Source organism: Hoplias malabaricus, unplaced genomic scaffold, assembly GCF_029633855.1.
Source record: "Hoplias malabaricus isolate fHopMal1 unplaced genomic scaffold, fHopMal1.hap1 scaffold_543, whole genome shotgun sequence".
NCBI classification, from domain to species: domain Eukaryota; kingdom Metazoa; phylum Chordata; class Actinopteri; order Characiformes; family Erythrinidae; genus Hoplias; species Hoplias malabaricus.
Genome location: NW_027100816.1, coordinates 2608 through 13979, shown reverse-complemented (window position 1 = coordinate 13979; position 11372 = coordinate 2608). Strand labels below are relative to the sequence as shown.

The window sequence follows — 11372 nt, the reverse complement described above, 5'->3', positions numbered from 1 at the left end:
CCAGCTTGATGATATGATAATGCCACAGTAATTTGAGGCAACAAAGCAAAAGTGAACAATGCCAATCTTCAGGGTAGTGCTACGGTTAGAAAAAAAGGTTCTAATCCAGTCTCTTCATACTGAATGTAAAAATTATATATGAAATGGTTATATGCCAAATTGTATCTTGCTTTACTTGTTGTTATGCAACGTCAATACCCCCCCCCTCCCCCCCGCGCGCCTTCCTCCCCAAAACCACCCCCAGCCGAGTCCGTTCCGCGCTCTGATCAGAGTCCAGGCCGTGTTTGCGAGGCTCCAGCCTATCTCGGTAAAATGGCTGTATGAGCCTCGTGCTGGTGTGATCCGTTCCTCCGCTGTAGTCTAGTTCTGTTAGAGAACCCCCCACAATTTCTGTGTCGGTTAAATTCACCGCCGGGACCTCAGTTCACGAACACGTTATTGTGCGGTGCCGCGCGGATTGTGCGGCCCGGTTCGGTCCGGTGAGAGAGAGGGGAGGAGGAGGCGATGAGTCGGGACGCGACTGAATTGTTGTAAAACTGTTGTAAGTTATTTACATTCAATGTTGAGCGTTTGATTGTGGACTGCACTCGCCGAGAGAGGGAGAGAGAGAGAGGGGGGTAACGTTAACGTTATCATGGCCGCTCAGGTCGCCAGCGCTGCCTCTCTCAACACCAGCCCGCCTTCAGAGCTAAAAAAACCGGATCGGGACCCAAAGGAGGAGTCGGTACCGGGGGAGAAGCAGCAGGAAAATAAGGAGCCGGGATCAGAGAGTGGATCTCCGGGCCGCGGGGAGCTGCACGACCGGGCCGAGGCTGGAAATGCAGGGGGAGGAGGAGGAGGGGAGTCGGAGATGAAGAACGGGAACGGGAATCCTTCTCGAGTGAATAATACTCAAAATGATGGCACTGGACCGGACGGGAACAGCCACCCGGGGATGGTGCACCATCACGCGTCCGGTTTTCCGCCGCCGTCTTACGGCTACAGTCAACTCTATGGACGGGCCCCTTTTCATCAACATGGCGGACAACAAAGCCCTGGCATGGCAGCTGCAGCGGGGCCAGGCGCGCTATCGAGCAGCATGATGGACCCGTATCAGGCAAATTCTCATGAACACGGTTTCCCCAACCACCACTTCAACAGCTACGGGCCTTTCCCTAGTCGGGCACCTTACCCGGGCCAAGGCTACGGCCTCAACTCGCCGCGCAACCCCGCGGCCCCGGCGCCTAAGTCACAGCCGGCGGGAGGATCTGCTGCTATGGCCGCTTCCTACAATAATCAGCGGTACGCGATGGGAAACCCACAGCCCACTTCCACCCCAACACTGAACCAGCTTCTGACCTCGCCGAGCTCCAACAGGGGCTACACTAACTACCCCCAGGGTGACTACAACAGCCAGGAGGGCGCTAACAAGGGGCCGGCCGATATGGGCAGCGGCGGCCAGTACGGAGGGGGCCATCAGAGTTGGCAACAAAGGAGCCATCACCCGCCTCCCATGAGCCCGGGAAACACCGGGCAGACCCTCGGCAGAAACCAGGTACACTGCCCTTCTTTCTTATTTCTCAAACCATGGGTTTTTCTGTGCTTGGTTTTGGTCTGAACGTGCACGCTAGGCTAGCTATTGTCTGCCCTACAGAGATACTCTAAAATGGCTGCCTCCTTGGTTTTCCACACTCCACTTCATTTAACACTGCTTATTTTAGTGGAATAGTGGCGGGTTAATTATTTCAGTAGCTGTTTATTTCATATAAAGATGACCACTGCACTCCACTGAAGGAATAAAGTAAGCACAGGATGTGTGTAAAAAGCGCGAAAAATGCGAAACCCCTTTTTTTCTAGCAGCAGGCGGCTTAAACGTAACGTAATTAATGTTAGCAGAGGGTTTGGCTAGCTCATCGCCTTTTCGCCGTTAAATTTAGAAGCTGTGCTTTAAGAAGACTATTGTGCACTGGTTATCTGAGAGATAACGTTATTCCACGTGTCAGTTGGTCAAATTTGGCTAAACGTGTTTATTTTGGGTCAGGTTAGTGGACGTTTCACGCCTATGTTGTTTGAAGGACTTGCTCGTTTCGTAACGGCAGTTACGGTTGCTGCCTAACAGTACGATCACACTACAGACATTATTTTGCATGTTAATATAGGTTCCTGATTGATAGAATTGGAATATAGTGTCACCGTGTGCCCAGAATGGTCGATTTAGCAGTAAAAAAGGCGATGGTTGAGGCGTTTATAGGCATGGCTGGATGGTATTAGTTTGCCTCTGTTTGTAAACGCAAGCCAAGTGATTTGAGTAAGCGCAGATTGCTTTGCTGTGGGATTTGAATTGTGGAGGTAAAATCCTCCTGTCAAAGGCAGGAGACAGTTGGTCTTGGGTTGACATGCGAGCCGAAATCTGATTGGCTCTTCATCCTCTGCTCTTGGCCATTTATAATTGCATATGATGTAACGCTGAAACAATTCCTGATTAGTTAATGTTGCTCCTATCCTCACATTTAAACGAAAGTATGCATATTCTTTGATTTATTTTATATAATGTTGTTAATTAAATGTACATTTGCATATTTTTTTTTGATGCAACCTGTTTTTTCCAGCTTATTCGTTCAGTACTAAGGAAGTGCAGAACTGATCTGTTGGTATCTGTCAGTGTGTCTGCAAGTGCAGTCTGGTTATTTTATTTTTTTTTTTTAAATGACCATCTGACTTACTGCTGTAATTATGGCTAGTTTTTGAATAATGCATGTATTTGTATATTGTGTAGACTTTACCAGAAACTGTTTATTGGAGAATAAAAAGCATAAACATGGATAGCTTGATATGTTGCATATTAACAGGTGATGTGTTGTAAGGCAATAAGTCATATAAAAAAATTTACAAACCCTAACCTTTCTTCTCTATCCTCTGATGCCCTAAGTCCAGATATTGTCTAATGGCATCTAAACTTTTTGTTAAAACACAAAAAGCCAGGGGCTGTATGACATTGCAGTTTTAGTGTAACATGCATGATTTTAGCCACACACTTTCAGTTGTCTGACCATATGCATGAATAATTTGCTGGAATATCAACGAATGGTGGGTTTGATGAACATCTGATTTACTTGTACAACATGCAGTGGAAATTCCTGTTTTTTTGTTTTTTTTTTAATTATTATTTTTTTTTCTCCCCCCTTCCTCCTTTCATATTGCTCTTAGGAATGTCATGGCTTTTTGCAGTGCCATTATAGGGGTGTATAATAAGTGCTGTATTATATGAGCATAATCAACAGTCAGTTTTTAAAGTGATCACTTTCTGATTCTGCAGTTTTCATTGCATTTTGATTGAGATTAGATTATTGCACTCAGCTGAGCCGGCTGATTCTTGGACTAGAGCATCATTTTCTATGTATATTTTTTTTGATGACCCTCATCTTAAGTTTACGTTATAAACAAACAATATATAGCCATTAACTTGAATGCAATATTAACATTTATTTTGATTGCATTAGTTTCTTCATTTACCCTACAGAAGTGATTATTAAGTGATTATTAATTTTGTTTTAATTAAATTAATTTATATAAAATTTCTCTACCCATGTTATCAGGTGTTTTAAGATTGTAATCATTCAGAGTTTTAACAGTACAGTGGCTGGTTTTGGTTCTGTAAATCATTTTATATAAATATTTCCAGAATCATGATTTAAAAAAATAATTTTAGTAAGGGATGTATGTGATGTTTCATACAAAATAGACATTTAGACCAAATTCACATGCGCTGCTTTATTGATATTGTCCAGTTCTGTCGATTCATCAGTACATCCATTAAAAACATATCATCCAGTGTTTGGCTATAATTATAATTCTTCTTTGTAAGTTAAACTGCAGCGTTTTTTCCCAAGAACATTATTATTATTATCATCATCATCAGTAACACTAAATACATAATTTGTTGCATGTAACATTTTATTAAAGTCATTCATACTGATTAAAGTTTTAATAAATGATGCCACTTGTACCAGTGTAGTAACATGGTGTTTTGATGACTTGATCCGTAAATATATTCATTAAATTGATTGCCTATGCATAGCAGAGATTATCAGGTATATAGCTTTTTTGTTTTCTGGAAATAAATATACAAAATATTATAATTATTGATTTTCTCTTCTAAAATTAATCTTAAAATGATTAATTTGTGTATACCAGATTACATCGAATTATTAGTACTCAAAACTAGTTAAATTAGTTAAAAAACAAAACAGCTTTCACAAAGCTCATTCTCTGTCAGGTTTTTAGAGACTGGCAGCCTTTCACATAAATCAGATCTTCATCCAGGGCTTGAGAACCTATTTGTAGATTTTTATTATGGCATCAGACTGTTACTACATACACTTAATTTACAGTTGTTTAGTGATGACTTGGAATTATTTAATTTGTTTACTTTTCCCTAATGCCATTCAGAACTGACACCATACAGATACCATTGAATATTGATTAATGGGCATAAACACTGTTGGTGTTTTTGAAGCTGTGGTTTGTGTTTATCAGTGCAGTCTCTCTGGTGTGTATGTGGTGTCCTCCCTGCCCTCAGTTCATCTGTTGGAGCTCCAGTATCCAACCCATCCCCCACAGCCAATCAAAGAGCTAGTCCAGCAGCGTCTCCTGCCAAGGGAGCCTTTGCTTTATCTTATGCAGATTAGCCATGTGCTGCTTTTATTTATTTTATTTTTCCATTTGGACACTGGAAAATGTCAAGAGCTGCTTTGGCTCGGCCACTTAAAACTACAATTTGTTTACCAAAAGGAGGCCTTCTGTCAGGTCTGGAGTTAAATCAAAGCTACTTGTATCAGTAAACAAATGTGGATGTCTGTAGACTCCCAATTATTGTCATTAATATAAGTCTTGCATTTTGTAATTACAAAGTATTTGTTTTAGAGTAGAAACTGAAGAGTAGAGTAGAACCTAGAATAGAACTGAAAATATTGGTTGTCCTAGTTGTCTGGGCTAATGTGTTCTGGTTGTGAAATGGCTTAAGTATTGTATATTGTACATTTGACACATTTTTCCTTCACATAAGTGTAATGTAATTAATGTCTAGGAATTATAACATCACATTGTTGAGAGAGGAACGTGTCCTGATATAATTTGGCAAAAATTTAGGCTTATATTTTACTCTTTGGTACTCAAAACAACTAAGTTGTTTTGAGTTTGCCTCAAAACACAGTGAAGCTAAATATTTCACCTTTATATAAAACTTTCAGAAAACTAGCTGAATATTTAAATTAAACAGTTGTGTGCTAATAAAATTAGAGCTATACTATAATTTAACTTGCTTTTAAAGTAATGTACAGTATGATCTCCTACCACAATCTGATTGCTGTTTGTGCATGTTTGTACCAAAATATTTGCTGAGGTATAAGTTAATCTAACTTGCTACAGGTTTTCTGACTCACAGATTTAGAAACCACAGAGAGTAATTGAAATTGCTTAAAATAATAATGCAATTTGAGGAAAGTGTGATATTTAGGTGGGTAAAAAAGTTAAATGATAATTGCTGGAGTATAAATTTAACTACTTGTTAGCTACATTAGCCTTGTAGCTCTAATGTAAAACTGAGAAATCTAAATCTGTGTATCTTCGCTGTGCCATGACATTTGTGGTCAGCTTATTTTTGGCCAGATCGTTGTTATAAATGTGTTTCTCAAGTTTATTCAGGTTAATGGGTGAATTAGTTTTGGGGAAAAAATAAAGAATAATCTTGGGGTGATATGCATCAATATTTGTCTGTGTTTACCTGAATACATACAAAAGAATTGTGAAATTTTAGAAACTGTTTCCTAGAATGCTCTGTAATATTAGTGTTGTATAAAGCAACATCCTTGAAGTCCTATATTACTGAAAAGAGGATATTAAAAATACTCATCTATTCCAGTGCCATATTTTATTTGAGGTTCTAAAAGTCTGAGATTAAATGTAAATGCTTACCCCTTATGCAGTGGGCTTATCACACCTGCAATACGGTCTTTAAAGACCTCATAATTGTTTTACTAAAATATCCATATTTTTATAGGTAAAGAACAGTAAACATTAATTTTACATGAATATAAAATGTTTTTTGAGTCCAATTCCTATGATGGAATTATGTTGAATATTTTTGGGTTGATTTTGACTGCTGTTTTAGAACTAATCATCCTCACATGACATCAGTGATACTAAAGTCCAAATGCCACCATATCCTCACGCATTTGCTTATTTTCAGGTGGAAATACTAGATGAGTTTACCTAACTCTTAGTTTTGTTTTATGACTTAGGCTTTCTGATAAATCATGCCAAACTATGAATCTATGAAATGTTTCTGAGCATTTTTAAATAGTAAATGATAAAATGTACCTGTCTTAATTTTAGAAGGAAAATTCTTGGATGCCTTTTTAAATGGATGCCTTTCCTGATACATGCATGTATGCGTAAACTATACGTCAGATTGTTCACAGGATTCTGGGCCTCTCTGTTTATACTGCTGTGGCTTCTGTCATTCATTGAGTGCCAAGATTGCCTCCTTTTTATTAAAAAAAGGAAAAGGCAGCTTGGCTCAGTCTCAAACAGAAGTACAGCTGGGATGTGTTAAATATTCGGCAGACTGCCTTCCATTTGAAATGAGTTATATATAGCACTCCCGACTTCCTTAACTAAGGAAGAAAAAAGGTAACATGCGGGTTAATAACCGTGAGAAACAGAATATTTCTACTGCCCCTTCTCATGCAAACTTCTTATTGTGATCACAGTTTATTTGTAATACTGCTTTACTCATTATCAACATGCAGAAATGTCTAATAAAACATAATTTAGTACCAGGACACATTTAGTACCAGGACACATTGGAACATTCAAGACACAATGTATTATTTAACAGGCCATGTTCAGAAATGAAAGGGTATATTGCATGTTAGAATTCTGTAAGAATATGATGCTAACTAGTCATAGATGACCATTTGTGTTAGAGATGGCAGGGATTAGAAACATTGATATTGGACTAGGATCATCAGCAGGAAGATACAGCTATGGTAATGGGAGATGTGTGTAAAAATGAATGATTAATGAACCTTAAATAGAACGCTTGCAGTTTATTTCTGTGTTTTAGTGTTAGATTTGAGAGTTGTGGCCTGATCAGTATTGATGCTGATATGAAGTGCTTCCATTACATGTAGCTTGTTTTACAGCTTGGTAGTACAGTAACTGTATAAGATATATATTAAACCCCCTCCCCTTTCTCCCCCAAATATTGTTTTCAGGAGATTTCTCACTGAAGTCATCTATAGCTATTAAGCAAATTAAGATTGTAGGTACTGTTGATGCTATTGGTAGTCTTGAGTTAAAATATTCACACATTTGCTGATTTCTAATGTTATAAACCTATATTGCAGACTCCTGCTTCTATGGATCAGATTGGCAAAATTCGAGGTCAGCCGTATGGAGCAGGCAGCCCTTACTCACAGCAGCCCCACCAAGGGCCTCCAGGGCCCCAGCAGGGACCTGCATATCCAGGCCAGGGCTATGGACCTCCTGGTCCTCAGAGATACCCTATGGGCATGCAAGGTCGCATGCAGTATGGCCAACAGGTCAGCGTTTTTTTTTGCTAAATGTGTTAAAATGGACAAATACACTGTGCAATAATTTTTGTTTGTATTTTCACAAACGTATATTTATATATTTAGTTTCCTTAACTTGAGGACTATAGACACATCTTGTCTTTGCTAGTAACGGTCTTCTCAAACTCACTGTGTTTTTCAGTCATTATTATTTTTTAATCTGAATCAAATTTTATGAGCCTCATGCACCTTCTTTATGCAGATGGCATCATATGGACAGCAGGGACCAGGCGGATATGGACAACAGGGGCAGCAGCCTTATTATAGTCAGCAGGGCCAGGGTCCTCTCTCTGGTCAACAGCAGTCACCATATCCTCAACCTCCTCCAGGCCAGCCAGGGAGCCAGGGACCATATTCCCAGCAGCCTCACCCTTCACAGTCCTCTGCCCCACATGGACAGGGTGGTTCGCCCTACCAACAGCCCCACATGCCCCAGCAGTCCCAGGGGCCTATGTCAGGCCCTCCACAGGGTCCTTCCCAGTCCCAGACTCCATACTCTCAGCCTACTGCCCCACAGTCCAGTCAGTCACCCTACCCACAGCAACATGTGCCACCGTCCCAGCCTCAGCAACAGGGTGGGTCCCAGGCTCCACCAGTGTCACAGGCTCAGCCCAGCTATCCTGCGAATCAGGGCCCTCAACAGACCCCCACACAGCAACCTCCACAAGCCCCCACTCCTGCCTCCCAGCAGCCTACAGGACATGGCCAGATGCCACAGGGACAGCCCACATCATACCCACAGAATGCTTCACAGCAGCAGCAACAATCTTCTTACCAGCGGTTTCCTCCTGCTCAGGTAATGTGCAGGTTTTAATCATTTTATGCAGAGTGTAACAAAAAGTATCTGTTTGTGGTAATTGGGGATGGGCACAACTGTTTGTTTAACAACTTGGCCCTGTTGCTTTTTCATAAGATTTTTCTCTGAGGGTGCTCTTTTTTATGCCTGCTTAATTGTAGCTTCAGAAAAAAATACTGATATGTATGAATTGAACATGTCCTAGACTTCTGCACAGTTTAAAGAGCAGCTACTATTTGCTGGATTGTACAAGTTTGGAACTTCATAATATATAACTAAACGGTGGTGATCAAAGAGTGGTATGACTGTGCGACTTAGTGACATCTATAGATGTATTTTATTCCCCATAATTATCAACATGTTCACAATGCTTTTGTGTACTGCAGGAGATTTCCCAGGAGCCATTCAGTTCCCAGTCCAGTGCTCCTTCCTCCAGTCAACCTGTGGCCTCCTCCAAGAGCAGCTCTGAGGACATGCAGGGCAGGCCTTCCAGTTTACCTGTGAGTGTGCTGTCTTCTTCACCTGCTGATTCTGAGGCACATGCACATTTTTAAGTGTGTAATTTTGTAAATTAAAAAACATGCCGTATAACTAATTTTCTCATGAACTGCTCTGTAAGCCAGGGCTATTCCTAATTACATTTTCATTTGATATTTTCTTTTTCATCATTAATATAATTATTTTATTACTATTCTGTTTTAGAACCCAGGATACGGGGCCTGTGAAAATACTTTGTTTACTTGTTTTGAGTCTTCAATGCTACAGTGACAGTGGATGCTTTGACCTCCTCAATCTTAGACAGATGGACAGGCTTGTCTGCGCTGAGTCAGCATATGTGCAGTTAACTGTTGTAACCATAGCAACCACTGGGTCGCCACCCCCCCCCCCCCCACCCCCCGCGGCGCGCGCACACTTTTCCAGATGAGATAAATAAGGCCAGTGTGTTGGTTGGAGTTGGTGTCTGTGGGCCAGCAGAAACAGTACCAGTGTCATACTTTAACTAGAAGTTGTAATGAGTAAAAGTAAAGTTGACGCAACTTTTTGTAATGTTTATGAAATGTGTTGTCTTGGCTTTCATGGATGTATTGATATTTCATTTTAATTTCTCAGGAGGAAAGAAAATGTTTCCTTTCTACTTTTGATTTGTTAAACATGCAGTGGCACATATAGAGAATTACAGGTTAAGGACTGTTAACTGTTGAGTATGTAGGCTAAATGTTTTAATCAGCAAAAGCCATTACCTATACCTCTTTCAAACATGCACAGTAATCTATAAATGTTCTGGAGTTTACCCGGTGGAGCTGTATGTGTGAATGCAATCACCTGCAACATTCCTTCTGGATGTTAACAGGACCTTATACTCCTAGGACCCTCGTAAAGACTCTGGGTGAAGTCAGAGTTGGTGCATGTGAGAACAGAACTGGAAATGTTCTGGACTTTCTTCTACACGCGTCGCACATGTGCCACTCCATACGAAAAGCATGAGTTTTACTTTCTGAAACTCTGGAGTTTCTCTAGGAACTCGAGTTCCTGTGTAAAAGAGGCACTAGTGAACACTCAATAGGAGTTTGCTACATTTAGGGATAGGTTTAGGGTAAGGTTGTACCACCCACTTGCTGGTCCCCAGTCTGCAGAGATACACGTCTCGACAAAGGAGACCATGTTTAGCTTCAAATGGACTAGGATTTCTGTGATGACATCAGATGGCCCTCAATTTAGACTTAAGCAATGCTTGCATTTCAGTGTATGATCCTGGTGAGATATGTCTTTGGTTTTTACCTCTGATTTTCTCCATCTGCCTTCCCTTCTGCAGGACCTGTCAGGCTCTATTGACGACCTGCCCACAGGGACAGAGGGAGCCCTCAGTCCTGGTGTCAGCACATCTGGAGTGTCCAGCAGTCAGGGAGAACAGAGCAACCCAGCACAGTCCCCCTTCTCCCCCCACACCTCCCCTCATCTGCCAGGCATCCGTGGCCCTTCTCCCTCCCCTGTCGGCTCACCTGCCAGTGCCACAGCGTCCCGCTCTGGACCCCTCTCTCCAGCTGCCATGCCAGGTAATATGCATGCATGCATCTTATTTATTTATTTATGCAAGCAAATTTTACATTGTCTCTGAGTTTATGCTTGCTGACAAGTGCTTATACTTCCAGAAGATATCACATGATGATTTTTTAATTTTTTTTTTAAATGTATAAATAATAGGAAACCAGATGCCTCCTCGCCCCCCTAGTGGTCAGTCTGATGGCATCATGCACCCTGCTATGAATCAGCCCAGTGGTATGGGCCAGGAAAGAGGTAAAACTGAGTGTTTAAATGTCCTCCTTACAATTTTATTGGTTCTGTTCTAATTTTTTTTTTTTTTTTTTTTTTTACCAGGATTTATGCAAAGGAACCCACAAATGGCACCTTACGGCTCACCTCAGTCTGGCTCTGCTCTGTCTCCTCGTCAGTCTTCTGGAGGTCAGATGCATGGTGGGATGGGGCCTTATCAGCAGAATAATTCAATGGGCAGCTACGGGCCTCAGGGTGGCCAGTATGGCCCGCAAGGTGAGAAATTGAAAATGCGGGGCACAGTATGAATATAATTGTTGAAATACACTTTAATTGAAAGGGCATAAAATCGTCAACGTCATCATCATTCTTCAACATGCAGCCCTGGAGGTTTTTATTTCTTTATTTTATTTATAATATAATAACACACAGGGTAGTCCCACTCTGGGTGACTGTCTGAGGACTTTGGTGTCTTTGACTTCAGTTTCCACATGCAGTTGAAAAAAAAACCCTTAGTTTTTGTCATTGCATGTTTTTGTGTTCAATAAATGCATTGATTTACAATATTTCTATATTTCTACAGCACATCATCCTGTGTATGTGGTTACATATATGCTTATAATAAAAAAGAAAAAACTAATACAGGATTAGTTTAGAAAATGTACTTGCCTCGTAGGTATATTTTAGACTAT

General features: G+C 40.8%; 1 protein-coding gene across 1 annotated transcript; it reads left to right on the top strand.

Annotated features, from left to right (window-relative positions):
* The first annotated feature begins 273 nt into the window (after nucleotides 1–273).
* Nucleotides 274–11051, top strand: LOC136681712 (AT-rich interactive domain-containing protein 1A-like). Its single transcript, XM_066658693.1, has 7 exons — nucleotides 274–1534; nucleotides 7389–7583; nucleotides 7816–8409; nucleotides 8796–8909; nucleotides 10223–10463; nucleotides 10612–10704; nucleotides 10786–11051. Exons 1-7 carry the CDS (start codon nucleotides 635–637, stop codon nucleotides 10986–10988), a joined length of 2340 nt encoding a protein of 779 aa, XP_066514790.1. The 5' UTR covers nucleotides 274–634; the 3' UTR covers nucleotides 10989–11051.
* Nucleotides 11052–11372: the final 321 nt, after the last annotated feature.

Excerpts from the sequence above, each read along its gene's own strand:
- LOC136681712 (XM_066658693.1), top strand. The coding sequence starts at position 635 with ATGGCCGCTCAGGTCGCCAGCGCTGCCTCTCTCAACACCAGCCCGCCT. Across the intron at positions 8,910-10,222 it reads GCAGGCCTTCCAGTTTACCT|GACCTGTCAGGCTCTATTGA; the intron begins GTGAGTGTGCTG and ends TCCCTTCTGCAG. Across the intron at positions 10,705-10,785 it reads TGGTATGGGCCAGGAAAGAG|GATTTATGCAAAGGAACCCA; the intron begins GTAAAACTGAGT and ends TTTTTTTACCAG.